Genomic DNA, 26,773 nt, shown 5'->3' on the forward strand with positions numbered 1-26,773 from the left:
AAAAAACCTTGAAGTCCCGAGCAAAGTGCAGCCCGCCAGGTACATGTCGATTATGTGCTGTTGTGAAACATGTCGGCATGTTTTCCCGCTGACGTGGGCGGACCATCCAGTGGGGGGGAGGGGTGATGACGATTCTGACGGGCAGGCCTAATAATGATATGCTGATGTATTACAATGAGGTTCCCGACATCCGTTGGCGGAGAACGTAGCCCACCATTGGAGGGCTGAGCGGACGATCGTGAACTGGTTTCACACCATTGTGAAACCCAATCGCGCCATATTGTCCGCTCGTGCCACCAAACACGCCCGACACCGGTGGGCACAGAAATTCCCGGCCACTAAATTAGGGGAGGTCACCTGGAACTTCGGCCTGTCCCCACACCCCTAAGCATGCATCTTTGGTGCCCACCAACAGGGAATGTCAGAAATTTCCATGTGGTGAGCTCGATTTTGGCCCAACCCCTCTTTTACAAAGGGTTGGAAAAAAATAGGAAAATGTTTTTATCTTCATATAAACAAGGAGCAGGAGTAGGAAATTCAGCCCCTCGAGCCTGCTCTGCCATGTAATAAGATCATGATCTGATAGTATCCTGAAATCTGCATCCCACCTGCCCCTGATAACCTATCACCCCCTTGCTTACCAAGAATCCATCCACCTTTGCCTTAAAAATATTCGAAGACTTGGCTTCCACTGCCTTTTCAGGAAGAGAGTTCCAAAGATACACGGCCCTGAGTAAAAAAATTTCACCTCATTGCTGCATCAGTATCAGTAAGATGAGCAGAAATCTTAAAATTCACACCTCCCCAGAGGCAAGAAAAAATTAGGGTTAAACATAAATTGAATCTTCTGGCCTTTTCCAAGAACTCTTTCTTCTTTCTCCCCAATTTTCTGTCCTGATACTATTGATTACATGTTACAGTGTCGATTTTACCTGCACCATTTGAATTGTATCGTCTTACACAATTGGTCATGTATTGGTAAATAATTCAACAGTAGAAGATATCACAGCTGAACCTGATGCATTCTTTAACCAACATCGACACATGCGGACTTCCAACTGCTAAATAGCAACCAGCAGGCGATTGCTCCCTAACTATCATGGCTTCCTCATGCTAACTGAGTGTTGGCTGAGTTCCATTACCACAGCACAGACCAGTGATTGACTCCTAAGCCATGAGGAGGAGTCACATAAACCTTCCTCAAGGTACTGCAGTCGAATTGAATTCTCAATCATAAGTTTGGAAGAAACCTCGAGATGTTTAGTGATAGTTGCCACTTTGCTGCAGATGAATTGTTTTCACTGCACAATTTGACAGGAAAACTGACAATAACAGTACACTACTGAAGTCTCACCCTAGCCTTGAAATACAGGGTATGTGTTAGGCTGGTTCTTTCAAATGTGGTTTTAATTATCACAATTAAAAATGACATTTTTGTCATACTGTTTCAAATTGAGCTTTAAGAACAGTATTTAAAGCATTCAAAATCAGTTTTACACTATGTCAAACATAATCACACTCATTATCTAGAAACAGATGTCATTAGCATTTAGGCAGGCAGAAAGGAAAACAAAATGGAACATTGACTATTGCATGTGCTGTACGGAGAATTATGCTCAGCACTAAAGCTCCTTGGCAACTTCAAAACTTCAGTGCTACAGCTGCCTACATAGGTTTTTGAACCCTGAATTACATAAACAGCAAAATGTCAGGCTTTTTTCTTTCATTTTTTTCCCTGTGTTTTTTGTGACTACAACAAACACACTTATTATGTTTATAAAGCACAGAAAGGATTCAGCGTTAGCCACTAGATTTGAATATTGCATTAATTATATTTGACACAGTTTTCATGTCTAAAAGCTAATCCTTCGATGCTAAATATATCTAAATTATTTTGTAAAACAATATTTGAGGACAGACATGGGCTTGGTTCTCAATGTCAGCAGGATTCAATTCATCATTCTAAACAGAGTGATCTGATAACCAGCTGTGCCCTAAGGGGTTGATAGCATAAAATACCAGCAAACCAGACCACAAACATATACTCACACAGGCAGGAAGTTAGAAGTCGTTCTTGTTGTCATCTAGCTCTTTAATTATGTTTTTCAAACCCTCTGGTAAAAGACTACTGATTAAAACCCACTTTTTTTCACATAAATGAGTGACAGTGGGGCCACATCATGGTTTTAATATAATAGACAGGAATTGGAGTATCCACAGTGAGCGCTGAGAAATTAAGGATGACAGAACCATCAGAGGAAAAAGGTTCTGGAAGATCAAAGCTTTCCACATGACTTCTGCATCGTGCTAGACATAACATCCTGTAGTAAGTAATAGGGAACTGCTTTAATTGGAGATGAACTGGGTCACAAGTTATAGAAAGGAGGTTGAGGCAGCTTTAAGGAAGATAGAATTCTAATCAAAGTCTTATTAACACTTCTTTTAAATTTCAGTGAAAAAGCAACAATGATTATGACATGATTGAATCAAGCAGAAGATTAGGGGACAAATGGATATGGAAATATAAGCACAAATCCCAGTTTATTTTAAACAGGACACTTTAGAAAGACGGTGTAAAAATTTTTATAAGGGTAAAGGAACAGCAGGCTAAGGAGAACTTTCTCTGTGGGATACACGTCGCAAAATTGTAAAGGCAATGGAACATACAGCCAATTTAGTTACATGCAGTGCACAGCTCAGAACGAAAAAACAGTAAAAGCTGGGAAATAAGAATATTGGTCCAAACTGGCCTTGTATAGCTTAAAATGGAACACCAGTAAAAACTGGGGAAAAAAAGAGTACTGGACCGGACTGTTTTTCTTCTTATGAGAGGAGAAATTTTTACCTTTACTTTAAGGTGCAAAACTACATTTTCATACCTCCAGGGCTGGATAACCTTGTGGAATCTTGAGAGCTACTGGATTTGTTTCGGTTTTGGTTTTTCCGTTTATTACTGGCAGCCCTCACAGAGCGTAACAGCACTTCACTGGCTTTGAAAAAGGCCACCATAAAGGGCTGCTTGGATTGTGGTCCATGTCTTCCTATTAGGCCGGCTGATCTTATATTAATGGTGCGACCTAAAAAAAAACAAAGTTAATATTTGAGTATTCACAAATCTTAAGCATAAACTTTACTATAATCATTTTTACAGGGTCGTTTCGACATATAAATAGATATAAAGGACTATGCACTCAGATTCAAATGAATAAACCTCACAGCTCTATTTTTCCACTTGCTCTGAGATTATATTACCATCTTCATGTCAATGTGAAGCAGTTTTGGATGTATAGGTGCAAGATCAGTAACATAACAGAAGACTCAGCGATCTGACACCCAACCAGATGAGAGCAATGAGGTGCGAGCCCACCTCCAGAAAGTATTCTCACACTACTTGAGCATCTTACCAGGTGCAGTTGTTTCACTCCAATGTTAAAAGCAAGTCTGTAGACTGCTTGATATTGGATGTTTTTTAACGTCAGCAGAAAGCTATCATCCAGGCCGCTTTGTCCTAAGGTTCAAAACTAATGGTAACAAGCTCAACTTTGTAATCCCTTGTGTTCATGAATGCACAGAGCACCATTATCAATGAACAGAGTGCAACATGCTTCTGGGGTCTGGTAGTTGCATGTGACATTTTTGCAGGTACTGGGCTCTGAGCTCAGTTACAAATCACGCAGCTTGCAGAATGAATTGCAGCCAGTTAGAACACACTGAAGGTGGATTTGCTCAAAAGATGTGTACAATTTCCCTGAGATTCACTGGTTTGGATTTCTTCACCATTAAATTTGCTCCAGCAACTAGGGGATGGCAGGTTAGTCCATTTAAGTTTCTCCCCAGGTAGCTGTGATTTCGTAATATTATTTTAATGACAAGTGTACCAGTTCTATCTGTAGATATTTATCCTGGCAGGGTAAACAGTTGATGTTGTAAAATGTAAAGCGCTCTTAGTGAAAACTGAAGACCTGTCATAAGAAACTGTACAGCTGCTCACACCAATTACTTTCCAAGTTAGAATCAAGGGCTAACTCTTTGAACTTGTGCAGATTGAAATAAGCTTCCGAACTTTCCCCACCTATTTTTTTTTCCCTTTTTGTTGTTGGCACTGCATGATCAAACAGTTTACTTTGTGACACAAATAATTTCCTTCCACGCAATTTCCACAAAGCAGCTTTGCAACATGGAACAATTCTGAAGAGAGGGTAGCAAAAAAAAAATCTGTTTCCCAAATGTGCAATCAGATTAATCTTTCTTCGACTTATTGAAAGAACTTGGATCTATTCACTTGAGTAAACCTTAAACAAATAATCTGTTAAGGTACTTTTAAAGGGAAAGCCTAAGGTGGCTAAGAGCCAAAGTCTGTATTTTGCAAGAAAACGTTCTGTCCTGGCACATATGAATGGAGCAGTTTTATTTGTGGTTTCAGCCATTTCCATTCTATCTCCACTTTAACAAACGTATTAATTCAGATTGAACTTCCTCTCTCTGGCAGCCTGCTTGCTGTAAAAGAGAAATTACAAATTCCATCCAAATATCATACCTTGAAATGGCCCACTTCAATACATAAACACTTTTACAACATGTTTATTCAGGTGTTTGACTTTAAATTAGCTTAAGATGTTCCCAATGAAAAGAAGCAGAACTAAGGCAAAAAGAAGTGAACACTTTAATGAATATACGCAGCTGCACCATTCGCATCCGCACCAAACTACTGTTAAAAAAAATCAAATTACATAACAAAATGTCTTTGCAAGTTACAGTCAACACTTTGTAATTAGATGTTTTAGCCAGTTTGAAGTATGGACTTTGAAAAATAAATTAGATTACTTTCATTTAATTCTACTTGATCCAAGAACAACAAATGACCTAATGCGCATTTTTTTAAAAAAAATTACAGGCTTTTTTTTTGACTGTTAAAAAGGCCTATCTGTCGGATTTAATCAGAGTTTAATCTTTCATAGAACATGAATTCATAACCATTCATGAAAATGGTTTTTAAGATTGTTGGCGTCTTGGGTCTTTGCATGAAACACCCTTTTTTTAAGGATTTCTTCTCTTGCCTATTTTCTCCTCTCCCCTCCTGAGAACATCCTTGTTCCATGGACGCTGGCCATCCTTCTACTCCTTGACCTAGTTGTCATCACTCTGGGTAAGCTTTTACCCCACTCAAAGCCCATTCAGTTACGCCGGGTTAACATTGGGGCCTGTGACTCTTGGCAGCGAGCGCTAACAAATGATTTGAAACATAGGGCACCACCAGCCGACTGCAACCGTGACATCAGCCAACGTCCACACACATTCTATGCGGGAAATCACTGAAAAGCAATCAAGGCCAGGACTTTCAGCTCAGCGTGTGGGCGCGCACCCGACACGCCCAAGCATGAAACAGCGCACAATGACGACAGGCGAGCGTCCCCGCGAGCGTCATTGCGCACTCGTGTGATATTTCAGGCCGGCATGTGCGCCCGCTGACAATTAAGAGGCCTATTAAGGTCTTTAAGCAGCTAATTCAGCAGAGCTTTTCACTGCCCGCCCAACCTTACGGCTGACGTTTTGCGGCCGCCCAGGGGTCCATCTGCCATACCTGCCCCAAGAGATTTTATATTGGCTGATTCAAATTCCCCAAGCCAAGGGGACTGCAGGCAGCAATTGGGCTCCTCCTGCTGCCGTGGCTGAAATAAGGTGATTAAACTTTGACCTGGGGCTGTGGCTGAAACCTTCCTGGTCTGCTACTAATCCAACACTGACACAATCACTGATACAAGGTATATTAGATTGGGATCAGAAGACAGCTGTCAGTTTTCTCTATCTGAGGATGAGTCATTTCTCCAAGCCACCAAGTAGTGTTAGCAACCTCACAGTGGAGCTGTGGTTATTGAGGTCAAGCGTCAACCTCTCCTGTGATTTGAATCCTGGACTGAAAGGAAAGAAGATCACCCTGCCACACAGTTTGGGACCGCGTCGCCAATCTTTAAATAATGAATCAGACTTTTTAATTATGAAATAACATATTGGGCAGAATTTTGCCCTTGTCGGGCAGGCGTGGTGGGTAGGCCCGGGAGTGATCACTAAGTCAACCACCGTCCACGATCGAGCACCGACATGGAATTTCATGTTGGCTGGCCAATTACTGGCCAGTGTGAAATGCACACTGCAGCGCTCAGTACTGCCTGGCTGGGGACATGAGGAGCGCGAGTGCAGAAGTGTGCGCATGGACTGGGGTGCGCGCAGTAAAAGCTCCCTGAAGCACAGAGCTGCCTCAGGGAGCTGAAGAATTTGGTAAATAAAAAATAAGGGGCATGTTTTTACTGTCGGCGAGCGGGGGCAGGGCCCACTCACTGACACGTAAAATGATGTGGGATGATGTCGGGCAGAACCCCCAACATCATCCCGCCCCATTTAAATTTTCAGGAAGGCGGGGGCACAGCGAAATCAGCTGCGGGCCCACCGACCTGTCAATGGCAAATTGAGGCCATTGACAGCATCAATTAAGCAATTGAAGGACCTGCCCGTCCAACCTTAAGGTTGGTGGGCAGGCCAGGAGCCCCGGCGGCAAATAGAAAAAACATGAAACTTCATCCAGCGGCGGGATGAGGTTTCATGTAGGGTTTTAAAAATTGTAATAAAGTTGTTATGGAAATTATGAACATGTTCCAACTCATGTGACATTGTCACATGAGGGAACATGTAAGGGATTTTTTTTTTCTATTTTTAATATTTTTAAAAGTTGAGGTGATTCCCTGAGGCTGCACTTAGCCTCAGGGAGAAGAGTGCGCTCTTTTGTGTGCATGCGTGAAAGAGCGCACTCTCGATTTTAGGGCTTCCCCCCCCGCCCGCACAGGGAGCGCATCGCGCTTCCTGGCGGACATCAAACTGGGCGGGCCTTAATTGGCCTACCCACGTAAAATGGCGCCGAGCCCCGATCGCTGGCAGCGATCGGCTCCATGCCCACCCATGATTGGGTCAGCTCCGCTCGCCCGACAAACGGAAAATTCAGCCCAAGGAATTTAAAAATGTTAATAACATGTCCCATCATGTCACAAGAGCAGGGGCATGTTAGAAATTGGTTTGAAAAACTTTTTTTTTTTAACCACTGATCGAAACTTCATCCCGCCCGTGGATGAGGTTTCGCAAAAAATCCAAAGGCCGCTTGGTCTTTTTGCCTGCCTTCCACCTGTGAGGTTGGGCAGGCAGTGAAAAGTTTAATTTAATTAGAACTTTAGTGGCCTTAATAGGCCTGCTAATAGTCAGCGGGCGGGCTGCCGACTCCTGCACGCGCCCACCAACTCAAATATCACGAGTGCTCGTCATTTTACGCTTGTTTGGGTCAGGAGCATGCCCGCCCAATGACGCCATATTCTGCCCATCAGACCAGCGGCATGGTGTAAAATCTGACTTTTGGAAACCACTTAAGGTGCTCTTGAATTCTGTCACATATTGCACCCTGATACTATAAGCATTAAAATAGGCTTATGGTCAAAGTTTAAGCACTGCAATTTACATGCCACATTTTGATTTTGAAACATTAACAAAAGCATCTACATTTAGTTTCATCACCAATGTAAAGCCTTTTTAAAATATCACCACATTGAAGGCAGCACTTCCTTGATTATGGGCTGAATTTTCACCTCGGTGTGAGGGCACACGCCTGCCACACATGAGCGTTGAAATAGCGTGTGATATTTCGATTCAATGCGCACGCGCGGGAGTTGGTAGTGCCTCCGCTGACAATTAAGAAGGCTGTTAAGCCCATTTATCGGTTAATTAAATAGAATTTTTCCCTGCCCGTCCAACCTTACAGTTGGCGGGCGGGTGAATAGGCCAAGCGGCCTTTCAATTTTTGACGGAACCTCTTCCAGGGCAGGATGAGGCTTCCGATATTAACTAAAAATAAAATAAAAGCTTTCAGAACTCATTTGCAACATGCCCCTGCTCATGTGGCAGAGCCAGAGTCACACGAGGGGACAGGTTTCCCTTATTTTTTAACACTTTATTTTTAATGTGGAAAATCTTCAGCTCCCTGGGGCAGCTCTGTGCCTTCAGAGAGCTTTCTGTGAGCGTACTTGCGCACATGTGCTGACTTCCACACTTGCCCTGCTACCTCCCAACCCAGGCAGCGCTGAGCGCTGCAGCACACGTTTCATGCTGGTTGGCCGTTAATTGGCCAGCCAGCGGGAAATCGTGACCGGGGCCCGATCGCGGACGGCAGACCATTGCACGGCCACTCCTGGGCCTGCCCGCTATGCCCCCTTAAAGAGGGGAAAATCCTCCCCTATGTGTTTGCAGTAGAATTGTGAGAGATTGGGAGAGTGGAAGGATTTCAATCCCAAAACCAGATGGGTTTGGGTCAGGTGCGGTGTTAAAGTGTTAAAAATCTCAAACCTGAACTCAAACCCCCTTGAACCTGTCCACATCCCTCATTTAAATGTTTTACTGGCCAGCTGTATTTCTGTGGCCTCGAGAAAACTGGCAGCTAAAGAAAGGCAAGGACTGCCGTTAACTGCCTTTCCAACACAATTGCGGACAACGAGAAGCAGAAGTGTTTCCCTCAGCCCAACAAGATAATCTGCTTCCCACTCCGCAGTCAGCTGCTGACCCCCAATGATCGGACCACCCTGCAATCTGGTCTCCCCTCGAAACCACAATGTCCCCCAACCCAGGTTTTGCAATCCCACCCCCGCCCTCAGTCTTTCCGATCGCTCCTTCCTCTGCGTTCACTGGCTGAGACCTCTCAACTCCCCCCACAAATCTTCCAATCTACCCCAGACCCTACCAATCTCTCCCTGGCCATTCCATTCTTCCTCCTCCTGGCCTCCGATCTCACCCAACCCAACCCTTCTGATCTTCTCACCCATCCCTCCTCCTCCACCCCTTTGACAACAGCCTCTGATCTCTCAACCCTGATACCAGACTCCAATCTAGAATACCTATGGCCTCTGATCTACCCCCACCCTGGGCGTTTCCTATCCCTCCTGGTCTCCACCCCACCATCCTGCACCACTCCCCACCCCCCCCACTCCTCCGGTGAAGTCTGGTGCTGAAGATCTAACCACCTGGCAGACGGCCAGCCAGGAAATGGAGGTGAAAAATGTTAATCAGACCCTGTCATTAATTTAGGCAGCCCCCGAAAGCAAAGTTGCTCCCACTACTCTTGTTTGTGTGCTGTTTTCTTCAAAAAAGTCGTAAACTTTCTCTGTAAAGTTACATTCACAATTTCACTCCATTAGCAAACAGCGGAACTCTTCCCAAATGCATTTGCAATTCTGCCACAAACAGTGACAGAGGTAATCATTTTCCCTCTGTTTTCTTTCCCTGAATTTAATGCATACAGGCCTCACGACATGGGTCTGCTGTAAATTAGTCTTTGAGATCCATTAGGAGTTGGAACTGTTTGTTTCAAGTGGATGTAAATAATAAGCAAAATGAAAAGCAGAGGTCACAACATTGCTTCCATGAATGGTCACTGCAATATTAGAGTAACACACACAAATAGGACCAAACTTTACTTTCTGGGAATTCAGTTTGTGAAGAGCTGCACATTTCTTTTTGATAAAAGATGTCTTCACAAATACAGTTTTATACTAAAACTGTTAAATTAGGGAATCAGTTTCTTAAACTGTTTGGTTTCTACCTCCCTCTGATTGGAGTCTGGTTTAGTTAAATCAACAACCAGAATGCTGAACATACCAGAGCCAATTTTGGACTTGGTCCAGCACTTAGTGATGTTTCCTTGTTTATGACATGGCTAGCATGGACTCGATGGGTCAAATGGCCTCCTTCTGTGTCATAATAATTCTATGAGCTGCCCTGCTCCAGCCTGAATATATGGGCCCAGGACACTGGCAAGGCATGCGCTAGTACCAGGTGTGGTTAATGTTTCACATTGGTCACTGCCCTAGTGCGGGGCTGAAAATGCTGAAAGATCCACAGCCCTTTCAAGATACAATGGGAGAAATTTTAACCTCCAGGACAGGGGGGAGACAGGCTCGGGAGGGTTAAGTTTTATAAAATGGAAAACTCGACCCCAACCCACCATGATCTTGTCTACTTCTGGCTTAACATTGGGTGGCACTCAGGCCTGACTTGGGGGTTGGGGGGGTATTTGAAGTTAGGTCCAGTGGTGGCAACAGTCTCAGGCCCGAGTGTGGATTGTCAGGTGTGGGCAGGAAAGTGGGCGAGGAGGGGTCCAGGCAGGAGAGAGGGGGAGGAGTCTAAGCAGCAAGGAGGGATCTGGGTGGGCATGAGTGGTCCCCGCTACTATGGTCTTGTGATCTTGTCACGTCCTCCCTCTCCCCTCCTACGGTCTTGCCCTGCGGCTGGCTATGTGTTCCTTACTTTTTTTTCTCCCCGAGCTGGTCACCCTGTCTAAGCTCTGTGCAAAATCCTGTGCTAAGCTGATGTCAGGCTCTTCCAAGTTCCATGACAGTGACTGTAGGCTTTCTGGTAGGCCTGCCAATGCATCCAGTATTTCGTTGTGCATATCCATCAGTCCTCGTCTAGGCTGGCATCAAAGTCTTCATCCGTGTCCACTGCAGCAGAACTCAAGTGTGACCTTGCCCTCTGGCAAGCTGGCATCTCCTCTAATCTTGTCCCCTTTACTGGCTGCAGGCCACTCATGTCCGATGTCTCACCACATGCAGAGCCACCCCTAAAATGCCCTCTAAATTACCCGCAGTGTCGCTATCCAAGTTAGTTTGTGCAAGTGTGAGAGTGGGTAACAGGGTTTCTTCATCATCACAATCTTGCTGCTCCTCCACACTTCTGGTGGATCTGAAAGGTGTAAAGAGAGGGTTTTGGTGAGGGGAGAGGATGAAGAAAGAGGTGTATGCTTAAACCACATTCAGCTTGTCAATCAGAAGAGATTGTGGGACAAGGGGGAAGCAGGATGCAAGAAGAAGGAGAATTAGGGAATACCGTCATCTTTAATGGTTCCCAACCTTCCACTGGCCACAGCTTCAGTCATGGCTGCTCCAATGATGGAGAGCATCTCCCCCGTGAAGACATGCAGCTGTGCCTGTCCCTAGTTGGATCAGTGCTGCTGCCTCCAGTTATGTGCCAACCAGTCCTGCCAGAGAGATGAAAATGTATCAGTGAATATGGTGCAATGTGTTTGGCTGTCATTATGTACCAGTTGTGAGATCTGAGTGTGGGGTTTGCTGCAGTGCTCAGGGTGAGGTGAAGCTATGAATGTGAGGTATGAGTTGTGATTGATAGAGATTGTTGGTAGGTGAGTGTTGGGACATGGTGCATTGAGCAGTGTGTAAGGCTAGTCATGCCATTGGTGGGATATGGCATTTAAAGGTGCATTCACTGACCTTGACCACTCGAGTGAGATCAATGAACTTCTTGCGGCACTGGATCCAGGTCTTCCGTGCCATTAATGGCTATGGTTAACTGGTCCCGCTGCCTTTTCCAAGTTTGCCTGGGCGGCCTCCTGGGGCCGTATGGATAGATGACATCTCTCTTCTCCTCCACCCCCTGTACCTAGGCCTCCAGTGTAGCATTGTAAAAGCTTCACGCCTGAGCTCTGCCAGGTTGAATTATTATTGAATGTTCCCCAGGTCAAAATCACTTTTAGAATGATTTCCAGCACCTGCTCCAGCCACAGTGCACCTAGGTGGTCTCAGAAGTACTGGTCATCTCAGAATAGTCTCTCAAGCTCAGTAAGAAGAATAAAGTTAATCATGCAACTTATTAAAATCAATTAAAGCTGTCAAAAATTCTTCTGCTTAGAGACAAACAGGACACCCACAGCCTCCATGTGATGGGTGTTAGGAACATTTGTCAACAAGAGGAGAACAGTACCTGAGGTGAAGGATTTCAGTTAGGTGGAGAGACTGGAGAAGTTGAGATTATTCTCCTTAGGACAGATAAAAGGTGCAGTGGAAATGTGATAGAAGTGCTCAAAATTCAGAAAGGTTTTTGTGGAGTCCATAAGGGGAAACGGTTTTCACTGGTGAGTCAGTAACCAAGGAAGCAGATTTAAGATAATTGGCAAAAGGACCAGAGGGCAGATAAGGAGAAGGGTTTTTTTAATCAGTGAGCTGATATGATCTAGAATGCACTGCCAGAAAGAATGGTCGAAGCAGACTCATCAGTAAATTTCATAAAGTGGATAAATATTTTAAAAAGTCAAATTTGCTGGGCTGTGTGGAAAGACCAAGTACAAATTGGATAGCTGTTTCAAAGAGGCAGCACAGGCAGGATGGGCTGAATGGCTTCTTTCTGTGCTACATGCATCTATGAATCTAGTTCCTTTTTGAAGGGATTAATCCACCACGTTGCTTGAGAAGTCAGTTCCACAATGTCACAATGTTGGACAGCATTATTTTCCTCACTAGTCTCACATGTTAAATTTGTCCTTTCATTCTATGCTGATAGTCCAATTTAATTAACACTGAAATCTACACTTAGCTTTGCCTCTCATCATGTTAAAGCTGAGGATCATCCCCTTTAATCTTATGTTCCCCAGTGAAAGTTAATTATTTTCATACATTGAAGCCCAGAATCATACTCGTTGTTTGTCTGAAAATCTGTTAATCCATCAATGTCCTTTTGCAGGCAGGATTCCCAAAGCTGTACCTATTTTAATGACCTGTACAAGAGTTGAATAACTTGTTTTGACTTGTTATCAAATGCCCTTGAAATTTATACAAGGTTTATTCAAGAATAACCTGATGAAAACAGCTTTACGTTGATTAAAAGTTTTCAATAGATTGTCAACGTGATTCTGACGCCAACTCTCTGAATTAAAGCACGTGGCTTTAAACCCTATTCCAGGACTTAAGCACATAATCTAGGGTGAGATCTGAGTGCAGTACAGAGGGAATGCTGCATTATGGGCGTTGCTGTCCTTTGGATGAAACATTAAATCCAGCCACTGCCGGCCTGTTTACGTGGAGGTTAAAGGTCCTTTGTTGTAATCTGAAGAGAAGGAGTGAGTTTACTGTTCACTGTCCTGGGCCAACTGTAAACAAGTTAATTTGGCATTCATGTCAACACTATTGCAGGGACCTTACCATGTAAAATAGGCAAAATAGCTACCATGTTTGCCTATGTAACCAGATAGTGCAAATCAGTACATGTGAAGTGTTTCGACATGTTTGTGAGAGGGGTGAAATAGTGCTTTGTAAATATACCTCACCTTATGCAAGATTGAACCCATTGGGCATAGCACCAAAATGCTACTTCTTATCCTTTCCCTTCACCTTTATGAATCCTGGAATTTGTCTTTCATTAGTCCATCATGTACTTAATTCGTTCAGTCACTTTAGATTTATCACAGAGCCACATAGCTCGTGGTCACAAGCGCTTGTAATATTACAAGAAGTGCTATCATTCCTGTCAGTTGTGAAAGAAACAAAATGATAGATATAACACAGATCATTGCCAAAACCTATGCCATAATTATTTCTGTTACATCTGCTTCATCTCTTGTACCACACTGTGTTCCTTAGGCTGGAACTTAGTGTAAACAAGTTTCACTGGGAGATGTGCTGTAACAGTCATTAACAAACAAGACTGAAGGAAGCAGCTGACAGTTTGTGTATATAGCTGATAAAATGAACAAGGTACCCAAGAGACAGCAAAATAAATGCTTCATTGAATGTTATTGCATCCAAAGACTTTGGATATTGCCTAAATGCTACTGATTTTTGTCAAGCAACAAAAAACAAATGTCCAGTGACCAAGAAAAAAAACTTATCAGAGACACAAATATGCAAAAAGAGTTCAGGAAATCTCCAGGCCAATAACAGGATTTAGAGCAGGGTGGAAAGCAGGACATAACCCATGGCAATAGTGTTTGGGGGAGAGAGGAGGAGCACTATTCCTTCAATCTGTCCCCTCTGATGATTGTTGGCTGTAGATTTAGGAATGGTGCCTTTAAATGATGCTGATCGACCTTAGAAATTATTCCAGAAAAATTGAAATGCAATCCATGAGAAACATATAAATATGAAACTTATGTTTTAAAATACTTAGAGAAGAATTGTTTGCTTTTCAAAACATTTTATTTGTCCGTGGGATGTCCATCCCTAATTGCCCTTGTTCAGAGGGCATTTTAAGAGTCAACCACATTGCTGTGGGTCTGGAGTCACATGTAGGCCAGACCAGGTAAGGACGACAGATTTCCTTCCGTAAAGGGCATTAGTGAACCAGATGGGTTTTTACAACAATCGACAATGGTTTCATGGTCATCATCAGACTTTTAGTTCCAGATTTTTATTGGATTTAAATTTCACCATCTGCCATGGTGGGATTCAAACCCAGGTCCCCAGGCCATTACCCTGGGGCAGGAATTTCCCCCCCGTCGGGGGTGAAGCTGAAGTGCGGGTGCCCGGAGGCGCGCCTCTGATCGGCACCCCAGATTGGGGGCGCACTGCCATTTTATGTGGGTGGGCCAAATAAGGCCTGCCCAGCGTGACGTCCGCCAGGAAGCGCTGTGCGCTCTCTGTGCGGGCTGGGGGGGTGGGGGGGGTTGGATTCCCTAAACCCAAGAGTGCGCTTTTTCATGCCTGCACACAAAAGAGTCCACTCATCTCCCTGAGGCTAAGTGCTGCCTCAGGGTGATTGGCTCCACAATAAAAAACATTAAAATTAGAAAAAAATAATTCTCTGACATGTCCCCTCATGTGACATGTCCATCACTTTGAAAAATACTTTAATTAAATTTTTTAAAACCTACGTGAAACCTCATCCTGCCTGTGAATGAGGTTTCATGCTTTTTCTGGTTCTCGCCAGGGCTCCTGGCCTGCCTGCCAACCTTAAGGTTGGACGGGCAGGTCCATTAATTACTTTAATTACTCTGTCAATGGCCTCAATTGGCCATTGACAGGTCAGTGGGCGTGCAGCTGATTTTGCAGAGCCCCCGCCTTCCTGAAAATTTAAATGGGGCGCAGTGATGTCGGGAGTTCTGTCCGTCGTCACCGCGCGTCATTTTACGCGCCGGTGAGGGGGCCCCGACCCCCCACTTGCCGACAGTAAAATCCTGCCCTGGGCTTCTGGAATACTAGTCCAGTGACAATACCACCATGCCACTGCTCCCCTTGTTTTAATGTGTAACGTTAGTGTTTTAAAACATGCGCTTTTCAGAATTTCCAAGCATTTGACCGCATTAATTCTTACTCCAACCCACCTCCTGCCCGAAAACCACCGCAGTTAAAATTGCCCTCAGTAGCTGTATTGCATTTCCTGTCCCCACCACCCACCACCACACACCCCCAACAATTTACCCCCTTCTATTTTGAAAGTGTTATCTTTTAATATTGGTACGATCAATAACCTTTATAAGACTAATCAATACTCACGGAGGTGTGGAGGTGATTGAACATGGCTGCTCTTGTTTATTCTGCTGCAGTAAGAGAACTAACAAAAGAAAAGTGGATTCTGCGATCCTATAATGCACTGGCTTGCAAAGTACGGCAAGCTAAACAAGATATTCAATACATGATGGAAAGCCTTGACTCATCCATGAGAACTGGCAGCTCTCCCATTAATACCTTACCCAGGTGATATTCTGAAGCTCTCCATAGGCCTAAGGTCCACACATGTGTACTTTGCCATTAGGCATCCCTTGGTGCTGAATGGGAGTGAGCACCTTAGCTATCTTTTCCCTTCCATAGATACTGAGGTGTTGAGATCTAGAAGTCAACTACTTCACAATATAAACAATTGAGTCAACGCAGCAACTGAATCTGGAGCCTTCCTGGTCTAGACAGTATCACAATGCTGGGATGGGGGCTAGGGGGCAAGTTATGGAAATGGTAACTGTGTAAATAAAGAATGTGGCAGGCAGCAGTGGCCTGCATGTGGATCCAGTTGAGTTTGTACAATATTATTTTGTTTGCCATTTTAAAGAAAGGCATGAACTTTAATTGGGCACTTACCACTTTTTCTTCATTGTCTTTGTGTCAATATCCTAGGATTCTCTAATGACATCATTGTGGAAGCAGCAGAAGGACATTAGCTTATCAAAGAGAGATCCCCAGAACTGATCTGTTCTCCTGTGGCCCCAAGTCATATATTTAAACACTATTGAGGGGTACATTAATACAGTGGTGATATTATTGGACGAGTAACTGAGAGACCTGGACCAATTGGAATGTGGCCAGGGCAGGTTGGGAATTTGAATTCAAATTTTATAAAATTAAAACCTGGGGCAGAATTTTGCCCCTGGCTCAGCGGGGGTGGGCGGGGGCAGGCGGGAGTGAGTGGGGGCAGGCGGGGGTGGGCGGGGGCGGGCGGGAAGCCAACCACTACCCGCGATCAGCACCGGACCGTGATTTCACACTGGTGGGCCAATTAAAGCCTGCCCAGCGTGAAACGCAAGGGGCAGCGCTGAGCGCTGCCTGTGTTGGGGGAGGGGGAGGAGGGCGAGCGGACTGAACGTGAACTTCGTACATGCGTGCGAGTGAGCACTTGATAATCTCCCTGAAGCACAGAGCTGCTTCAGGGACATGAAGAGATATCAAAAATAATAAAAGATAACACAAATGTAATGAAACATGTCCTCTTTGTCACATGAACAGGGACATGTTATTAATGAAAAATTAAAGTTTTTATTTTATTTTTATTTGCTTTTGGAAACCTCATACCGCCCATGGATGAGGTTTCCAAAAAAATGCAAAGGCCACTTGGCCTTTTCACCTGCTTGCCTACTGTTAGGTTGGACTGGGAGCAAAATATTAAATTTAATTTAATTGATTACTTAATGGTCTTAACAAGCCCTTTAATTGTCAGGGGAGGGCGCCCACTGACCGAACTATCGCGCGACTACGTGTTGACGTCAGCAGGCTTGGCCGATGCCAACGCGCGTAATTTCACGCTCGAGTGAGTCGGGCGCGCACGCACCCACCCACCCACAGAGCAAAGATTTCTGCCCATGGAGTAAAAAACTATTATCAGTAAAAGTAATTGTGACAATAAAAATGTGACTGGTTGATTAATGTCCTTTAGGGAAGGAAAGCTGCTGTCCTTACCCACTATGGCCTATGGGATAGTGACTTGTAAGAAACTGAGGAGAAGCCCATTTACTGAGGAGAACAGGGAAATGGTGACACAGTAGTAACGTCACTTGACTAGTAATACAGAGGCACAGGCTAATTCCCTTTGGACACAGGTTCAAATCCCAACACAGAAGCTGGTGGAATTTAAATTTGAAAGCTGGTTTGCTTTCATTAATTAATCAATTGCTATAAACCCCATCTGGTTCACCAGTGTCCTTTAGGGAAGGTTTGGCCTTCATGTCACTTCAGACATGCAGCAACATGGTTGACTCTTAACCACTCTCAAAGGCAATTAGGGATGTGTCACTGATGCCCACAGAATAAAAAAACTCCTGCCACATGGAGTGGTTGCAATGAATAGAATAGATGTGTTTAAACAGAAGCTAGATAGGTATAAGGAGTAGAAGGATAAATCAAAAGGATTTGGCGAAGTAAGGTGGGAGGATGTTGTGTGGAGCATAAACACTGAATGGCCTGTTTCTGTGCTGTAAGCTTCCATCAAATTCTATGTCTGTGTGACTTCAATCCTACACCAATGTGGTTGACTCTTAACAATCCTCTGAAGTAGCCTAGAAAGCCGCTCAGTTGCATTAAACTGTTGGAAAGGAGTGAAAGAGTAAAACTAGACAACTTGAATCAGTCACTACAGTCAACCCTGCAAACTCCTTCTCATGGACTACCGGTGCCAAACTTGGGAGAGCTGTCTCACGGACTAGCCAAGCAACAGGCTAAGGTTGTCATATTCATAGATCTATCAGCCAACATCACAATCACCATCCATGGTACACGCAGTATTCCTCTATGTTGAACAGCACTTGAGGAGGCAATGAGGTTAGCAAGGGCACAAGATGTACTTTGGATGGGGACTTCAATGTGATCACCAATAGTGCCTTGGTCATACTATTACTAAGCTGGCTGAGAGCAAAAGGACATAGCTGTGAGACTGGACTTGCAGCAAGAATTGAGAGAACAAACACAAAGCAACAACCTACTTGATGCTTTCCTCACTGACCTATCTTTCGCAGATACACCTGTCCATGATAGTTTGGTAGGAGTGATCACCGCATGATCCTCATGGAGACCAAATCCCATCATCACACTGAGACTGTCCTCCCTGGTGTCATGTGGCACTACCCACCGCATTAAATAAGGTCATTTAAGAACAGCTGGAGCTGCTCAAAACTGGATACTGAAGAGATGCTGCGAGCCATCAGCAGCAGTAAAACTGTATTCCAGCACAATCTGCAATCTGGTGGCTTGGCACATCCCATTTCTCCCTTCTTCATTACCTTGAAGCCAGGCAACTAAGCCAAATTCCATAGACAGAGCCAGGCATACCTAAAAATAAGGTGTCAACCTGGTGAAGCTACAACACAGGTCGACATGCAAGCTAAATGCAGAAGCAGTAAGCTATAAACAGAAATAAAAACAGAAGAGGCTGGAAATACACAGCCAGCTTGGCAGCATCTGTGAAGAGAGAAACAGTTAACATTTCTGGTCAATGATGTTATAGACAGAGCTAAGTGATCCCACAATCAATGGATCTGATCAAAGCTCTACGGTCTGTCACATCTAGTCATGAATGAATGGTGATGGAAAATTAAACAACAAACAGGATGAGGAGGCTCCACAGGCATCCCCACCCTCAACAATGGTAACGTCCAACAGGTGAGTGACAAGAATTAAATGTTTTCAGCTACCTGAAGTGCCAAGTGGATCATCTATCTTGGCCTCCTCCTGAGGTCCCCAATGTCACAGATGCCAGTCTTCGGCCAATTTGATCTACTCCATGCGAAATCAAGAAAGGGCTGAGCACATTGGATACAGCTAAGGATGTGGACCCTGACAGCATTCTGGCAGTAGTGCTGAAGACTTATGCTTCAGAACTATCCGCGCCCCTAGCCAAGCCATTCCACTGCAGCTACAACACTGGCATCTATCCAACAATATGAAAAATTGCCAAGATATGGCCTGATCTAGCCAAAACCACCCCATCAGATTATTCTCAATCATCAACAAAGTGATGGAAGGTGTCGTTGACAATGCTATTAGTTGGCTTTTACTCAGCAATAACCTGCTCACCAATCTCCAGTTTGGGTTTCTCTAGAACCGCACGTGTGTAATATACTTTCACACTTCTTCAACTCAGTTGTTTGCTGGTCCTGTTTTGTAGCTGAAACCCTTTTTCTCTAGAAAAAAAGGAAGACTTATATTCATACAGTACCTATTATGAAGTCAAAACATCCCAGAGGTCTTTACAACCAAATAAATCCTTTTGAAGTGTAGTTGCTGTAGGAAATCAATTTTCACACAAGTTCCCACAAACAGCAGTATGATACCGACCTCATTACAGCCTTGGTTCAAACATGGATGAAAGAGCTGGATTCCAGAGGTGAAGTTGAAATCAAGGCAGCATTTGACCGAGTGTGGCATTAGGGAACACTCATGCAATTGAAGTCAATGAGAATCAGGGGGAAAATTCTCCACTGGTTGGAGTCATACCTAACACAAAGGAAGATGTTTGTAGTTGTTGGAGGTCAATCACTTTCAGGCACAGGACATCACTAGTCATGTCCTAGGCTCAACCATCTTCTGCTGCTTCGTCAATGACCTTCTCTCCATTGCAAGGTCAGAAGTCGGCGTGTTCACCAATGATTGCACAATATTCAGTTACATTCGCAACTCCTCAGATTCAGAAGTAGTCCATGTCCGCATGGAGCAAGACCTAGACATTTTCCTAGTAAGTAACATCTGTGCCACACAAATACCAGGCAATGACCTCCTACTACGAGAGAGACTCTAACAATGTTCCCTCGACTTACAACTTCACATTACCATGACTGAAAACCCCACCATCAACATCTTAGGTGGGGGGGGTCACCACTGACTAGAAAGTTAACCGACCAGCCACATAAATGATGTGACTACAAGAGCAGGTCAGAGACTGAGTATTCTGCAGTGTGTGACTTACCCGCTGTCTCCTAAAAGCCTGTCCACCATCTACAAGGCACAGGCCAGGAATGTGATGGAATACTCTCCACTTGCCTGAATGAGTGCAGCTCCAACAACATTCAAGAAGCTTGACACTGTCCAGGACTAAGCAGCCGGCTTGACTGGCACGCCATCCATTACTTTAAACTTTCACTCCCTCCACCACCAGTGGCAGTGGTGTGTCCAATGGGATGCACTGCAGCAACTCAGAATCAAAGAATTGTTACAGCACAAAAGGAGGCCATTCAGCCCATTGCGTCTGTGCCAAAATTCTTTTGGCAGCCCGCTCAAACCTATGACCTCCACCACTTAGAAGGGCAAGGGCAGCAGGTACATAGGGACATCATTGACTACAGCTTCCTCTCTACGTCAAACGTCATCCTGTCTTGGAAATAATAGCGCTGTTCCTTAACTGGGTCAAAGTCCTGGAACGCTCATCCAACACAATATCTACACGACACAGACTGCAGTGTTTTAAGAAGAAGCCCCACCACCTTCTCAAGAGGAGCCAGGGATGGGCTATAAATGCCGGTGTCGTCCACATCCCAAGAATTAATCTAACTTTTTTCTCATAAGCAGCATTTATTAGTGTAATATATTTGCACACTTCTTTGACCCAGTTGTTTGCTGGCACTGTTTTGTAGCTGCACTAGTAATCTTGTAGCTTGACTAGTAATCCAGAGATCCAGGGTAATGCCCTGGGGACCCGGGTTCAAATCCAGCCAAGGCAGGTGGTGGAATTTGAATTCAATAAATACCTGGAATTAAAAATCTAAACGATGACCATGAAACTATTGTCGATTGTTGTAAAAACTCACCTGGTTCACTAATGTTCTTTAAGGCAGGAAATCTACTGTCCTGACATGGTCTAGCCTAAATGTGACTCCAAACCCACAGCAATGTGGTTGACTCTTAAATGCCCTCTGAACAAGGGCAATTAGGGATGGGCAATAAATACTGGCCTAGTCAGCGACGCCCACATCCCATGAATGAATAAATAAAAATGATTTTTACTTTCCTTTTTCAGCCAATCATTTTTCTCTAGAAAAAAGGAATATTTACATTCATACAGCACCTATTATGAATTCAAAACATCCCAAAGCTCTTTACAACCAAATAAATTCTTTTGAAGTGTAGTCACCAGATTATTTATTATTAGGCATTGGTAGACAGAGAGAACATTGCCCAGGACACCAGGAATACAATTCATGCAAGGCATTTAAAGATAGTCCCATTATAAAATGGGGTCAAGCAGTTCCCAAGATGACATCACCAGTTCTTCCAAGAACAGCAATGGGATAACCTACCATCCATTATTTCCACACAAAGTTGCAAGCCCAGATTATGCTGTGGGTTTACTACCCAGTGATTGCTGGTAGCAGTGATATCGAAGACAAGCCATCCTCCATCTGATGCTCGGACCTTCTTGCCATCCAGCAGAAAGAGATCGGCATCCCTGGTTAATAGAAATACAGCCGGTAATGAGTTCTAATGATAGGAATAAGAAATTACATTTATATAGCATATTTCACTTCTTTAGTACATTTCTTAGTGTTGCACAACCAATCGTTACTGTTTTGTTGGCAAACATGGCAATGAGATAAGCCCCCAAAATAATCTGTTTGAATGATGTTGGTTGAGGAATAAACATTTCCAGGGACATCAAAATAATGTCAAGTAGTGACATGGAATCTTTTGCATCTACCTGAATGGGCAAATTGTGACTCAGTTTTCACACTTTATTTCAAAGTCAGCAGCTCGATTTACATCAGCCTAGATTGTAGGACTGGTGTTCAAACCCATTACCTGCTGTCTTAGGAGCAAGAGGACCATACTTGTAGCCAAACTCATACAGCAGAGAAGCAGTCATGCAAAATACATTGTGGAAAGTATGGCACATGGATAGAGTTTTATTTAGCAAAAAATAATAGGAACACAACAGGTTACAATATATATCAACGAGGTTGAAACTCTTGTCCCATCCTATCATCAAATCATTTCTGGTAAGCTTAAAGATGGTGGAATTCCTGGGGTAACCCGGGAACATCCATATATACATACCCCCCAGAGCCGCCTGCATTGTTCAGAAGGGCAAGCAGAAGACGTGTCCATTCCCAATCAGAATTTGCAACATGTTGCAAGTGGGGCACAAACCAGACAGCCTGGTTCTGCCCTAATTTCCAGCTCTCCCCCAGGGAAAGTCCACCCACTTTGTACACTTCCACCTTCCAACAATTTCAGGCCCCATATTTCTACATGAAAGTGCATAAATCAGTAACTGCAAAAATGTGATAGTGCGTATATAACGTGAGAAATTTGCAATACACCTTTCCCCAACCCCCAGTCCCCTAAGGACTAGGGCATACCACAGCCTTGCAAAGGCAGTCAGTTGATAATTATATCAGTGCTGGTATTGCTCCGTCAGGCAGCTAATGCTGATTGCTGTGCAGCTTCAATCCCTTGTCACTCTGTAATTCTGTAATACTACAGATGCTAGAATGACCACACAAGGAGAACATTTCTCACCTCCCATGGGTATATCTGAGATGGCAACAATCATATAATCGCAGCGGCCTTGACCTACCTCTCCAGAGCTGGTCAAATGAAAAGGTACCAATACCTAATAAATTGTATTTAGTAACCCTTTGGAGTCTGAAATGTGAAATCTCTGACTAATGGCCAGTGTGTTCTTTGAACTGCTCAAAAGGTTGTAATTAATTAGACATGTCTCTTGTGACGGCTCTTTAAGTGTAACCACCTAAAATAAACATTTCCAATCTCGGGAGTGATTAATGGGCTGTTCTGTGTAAGTTTTTTGATTTTACTGTTACCTGTCAATAAATAGAATTACAACCTATAAAATAGTGAACAGCAAAGTTCAGGCATTAGAAATGTCAAAAATCTAGGACTTTTGTTACTTAAAATATGGCAAATGGATTTGGTGTTACTCTGTCACATTCTTGGGTCTACTATATTTTGTTGCTCTTTCCCCTTAATATGTCACCATTAACAAGTGGCAAGAAATAAAAATAGAAAGCTGTTTGGTTAAAAATTGGAGATAGTTTTGCTTGTTGAGGCTATTTAATTGAAACAAAAACAAGGGGATGTGATCAAAATATACTGACTACTGCAGAAACAGCAACTTCTTGAAGAGCAATTTGGTAAAGCAATCTGTTTGAATGCCTGTGGCAGAAATGATTCAGATTATTAATTCAGAACATGAGCAGCTGCAGCTCTGAATATTCGAGGGCATTCTATTTGCTTCCCTCCCAAGAATATGCTTTGGAATCATCTTTTTGTTCAATAATGAGTGCCAAGGTCAGACTGTAATCTGAAAAATGTTTTAGACACTAATTGGAAACTTCATTCAGAATGGCTGGTGTAGGAGGCAGAAATGCTCACACTGGTCAAGCCAGGGTACTCTTTTGACTCTGTTGCCAAGCCACATAGTCGGAGCAAAATAAAGGGAGCTTTGCTCTGCATCTGACTGCTGCCCTTGATCTTGGTGTGTCTAATGTTAATGCTGAATGGAAAAAAAAGTGCTTGGGGGTAGTTTTGCTGCCACTGTCATTTTGGTGCAAAGCAGTCTCAGGTACACATTGACCTGAAAGTGGTTTAACTTGGGAGTCAACTGACTTCCGAGTGTGCTGAACCCAAACAGTGTGGGACAAGAGAAGGGAAGGTGAGTCAATCCAGGCTGCTTTTGTCTGTCTGTGGAGCTAGTTTCAGAGATGAGCTCAAACAGGCTTGAGAGGAAGTTGTTCACCTTAAACTGGGATGACATGGGGCATGGGACGGGGGGAGGATTCTAAAAGAAAAAAGAAAATTATGTTTGTGAGAAACAAACCACATTGAAGGCAAAAAGTAGTTATAAAAGAATGCTCAGCAATAAGTCACCTCAGTATCATCTGGTAATAGAAAGCCATTGAAGAAATGGTGAGAGTTTTATGGAGCCCACAAGAGCGGGAAATGTGAGGTGACTTAATTAGCCGGAATGCGAAATTTTGATTTCCCGGAGGCAGGTTGAAATGCAGAAATAACGTCAATGGCATGTTTGCGGTGTGTCGAAAATTACACCTGCTTGCGGTTACACATTTGCATGCCATGGATACTCATTAACATGAAACAGTTTTCAATTAAGTCCTAACTTCAAGTTAAAGTCAGTGGTGCCCAAGAATCTTGTTGTACCCGGTTCACACTTGTTTAAAGATAGTGTACACCAGCCAGTTTTGTGCAGTTATATCTGAGGTCAGTGGCTTTCCTTGTTGAACTCTGTGGCACAAGGGAGGGGAGCTGGAGAATGGCAGCTTAGATGGAGGCTCGGAACTGGCAAGGGTGGGTCAGTGGTGAGGTGGTTTGTGGAGTGAGGTCGGGGGCATGGAGGAGTGAAATGGGAAGGATCTGGTGTCCTAGGTATGGTGGCAGGGGGGGTTGATGGAAGCAGTCAATCAAGGTAAGAAAATGAGGGACCTATAGGGCAGTGTCAGTACTGTCCACACGTGGGTCCATCTCAAGGTGTTGGCTGGCAGAGTCCTTACAGGGCTTTGAGTTCACCTCCATTTCAATTATACCTGCTGAGAGTGATATTGGGCAATGTCCTTTACAATTCATAGAAGGGAGGGCCATCTGAGCCTGCAAGATCTGCCACATCCTACAGAGTGGCGAGTACAACACTGGACACAAACATGAACATTTAATGAAGAGTGAATACAAAAACCCAACATTGTTTCTTCCACAATAAAGGGAACATTCCTAAGTCCCAGTAACCATCAATGCATGAAAACCATGAGATGTGCCAGTACTTTGAGCTCTCTGACTAAGCTAGTCTCAAGAAATAAGACAGTCCACACATGAGTAAACTGAAACCAATGTAATGAGAACTATTTACAAATGGAGTTTAATTTTGAAAAACACCTATACCACCTTTGTGCTCTCAAATCTAATGTTAATGAGAATTAGTTGAGCAGGAACGTTGTGGCCATGATGCAGAGCCTCCCTGTTTGACTAGGAGGCTCATTAATAGGCCACCTGTAAACACAGCATTGTCAGCTGACACTTTCACCAATGGAAAGCTTACCTGCCACTAAATCGAACGTGTTTTGCATGTATACCACTGGCACGTTGAGTTTAAATTATAATTACGTGGTAAAAGGGAGAAAGCGGCAGTGGCGCACAGTTCTGGTTACATTACTCGGACAAAATCCCAACCAATGTCTTTTCAATGCAATTATTGGTGATGTTGACACAGAGGGCGGAATTTTCCAAGCTGCTGGCGGTGGGTGTAATAGGCGGCGTGCACAGAAAATATGGCGCGACCTGCTTCACGGTGGTCGTGATTGACCGCTCAGCCCGCCAACAGCGGGCTGCGTTTCCCGCCATCAGTCAGCGGGGAGCTAATTGTATTACATTAGCATATAATTAAAAGGCCATCCCACCAGGCTCTTGGAACTCCGCCGGATCATCCGTCTATGTCGGAGGGAAAGCACACCGACGTGTTTCACAACAGCACGCAGGCGACATGCACTTGGCAGCCTTCACTTTGGGGGAACTGAGGTGAGTGAGCAGCAGCGTTCTCCACAGCTCACCTGCTGTTTATTGGCCTCAGGGGGGCTGGGGTCCGGGGGCAACTGATGCCTGGCCCCGAGGTGATTGCTGATTGGGGGGGTGTCTCCGGGGGCAAGTGCTGGCCTCAGAGGTGACTGCTGAGGGGGGGCTGGGGGTGTCCAGGGGCAAGTGCTGACCAGCCTCAGAGGTGACCGTTGTCGGTTGGGGGGGGGGTCAAGTGTTGCCCTGGCGCTGCATCCCGTGCACAGGCAATCGAGGTGGGGTTCAGGGTAAGTGAGGGAAGTGGCCCCGCATTAGGGACACCTGTATAAACTGACCATGCCTCTGCCATTGAGCAGATCAGGAACAGCTACAGTGATATGATTGGGGTCGGCTCCTAGACTGCCCACCCATGAAAGCATCATGGAGGCACAAAGGACCACCAAGCGCTCCAGACCTTACCCAGCACCCAACCCCCACCCCGCCAACACAGACTTCGAATCCACCACCACTTTACTGGACCGTGGAGCAGTTGGACTGCACACATTGTACAATCTCCTCACCAACGCTGACTATGTAGCAGTCACTGCTGGAGATGCTCACAGCCCCTTGCAACCTCAGCATCCTGGTTTGGACGAGTGTCCCCCATGTCACAGATTGACAGGGCAGCTATGTAATGCACTCATCTCTGGCCATCTGAGGGGTGACCTGCACTCTCCAGGAGGCTTTAAGTGGCAGTCACACAGAGCCAGGAAAGGTGCTAAGTACAGCCATGATAACCACATCTCTCTCTCTTTCATGCTGCCAGAGCATCATGGATCCTGGTGACCTAGCTGTATGCCCGATGGCCTACAGAGACTGTAGAAGGCTGAGGAGAGAGCGACTGAGGCTCCTGGTGGCACAAAGGCAGGAGCAGCAACCTCATGAAGAATAGGCAGCTGGGGCTCCCGCACACACTGCCCAGGAGCGACAGCGAGCCGTGGCTGGTCGGTGCCTAGCGACACCCAGGGTCTATAGACGCCGCATGTTATTCCTTCAGATGATCGAGAACCAGTGTCACAGATGACTGCACATGTCTAGGGACCTGGGGGCTCACATCTGCCACTTACTGCAGGACTTGGCACCAAGGGGATGTGGAGGGCATCAACTGCCAGTGGCTGCTCAATTTCTATGCCAGTGACCCCTTTCAGGGCTCCACAGGTGACCTCTGTGGGATTTCGCAATCCTCCACCCAC

General features: G+C 44.6%; 1 protein-coding gene across 1 annotated transcript in view; it reads right to left on the reverse strand.

The window, feature by feature from the left end:
- The window catches only part of bmp5 (bone morphogenetic protein 5), a 195,413-nt gene that overhangs the window by 19,219 nt on the left and 149,421 nt on the right, over positions 1-26,773 (reverse strand). Inside the window, exons 3-4 of the mRNA XM_078541934.1 lie at positions 21,302-21,450; positions 2,880-3,077 (exon numbers count right to left, since the gene is read on the reverse strand). Coding sequence (XP_078398060.1) covers positions 2,880-3,077; positions 21,302-21,450 — 347 coding nt within the window. The remainder of the gene's footprint in view (positions 1-2,879; positions 3,078-21,301; positions 21,451-26,773) is intronic.

Source organism: Cetorhinus maximus, chromosome 5, assembly GCF_964194155.1.
Source record: "Cetorhinus maximus chromosome 5, sCetMax3.hap1.1, whole genome shotgun sequence".
Taxonomy (NCBI): Eukaryota; Metazoa; Chordata; class Chondrichthyes; order Lamniformes; family Cetorhinidae; genus Cetorhinus; species Cetorhinus maximus.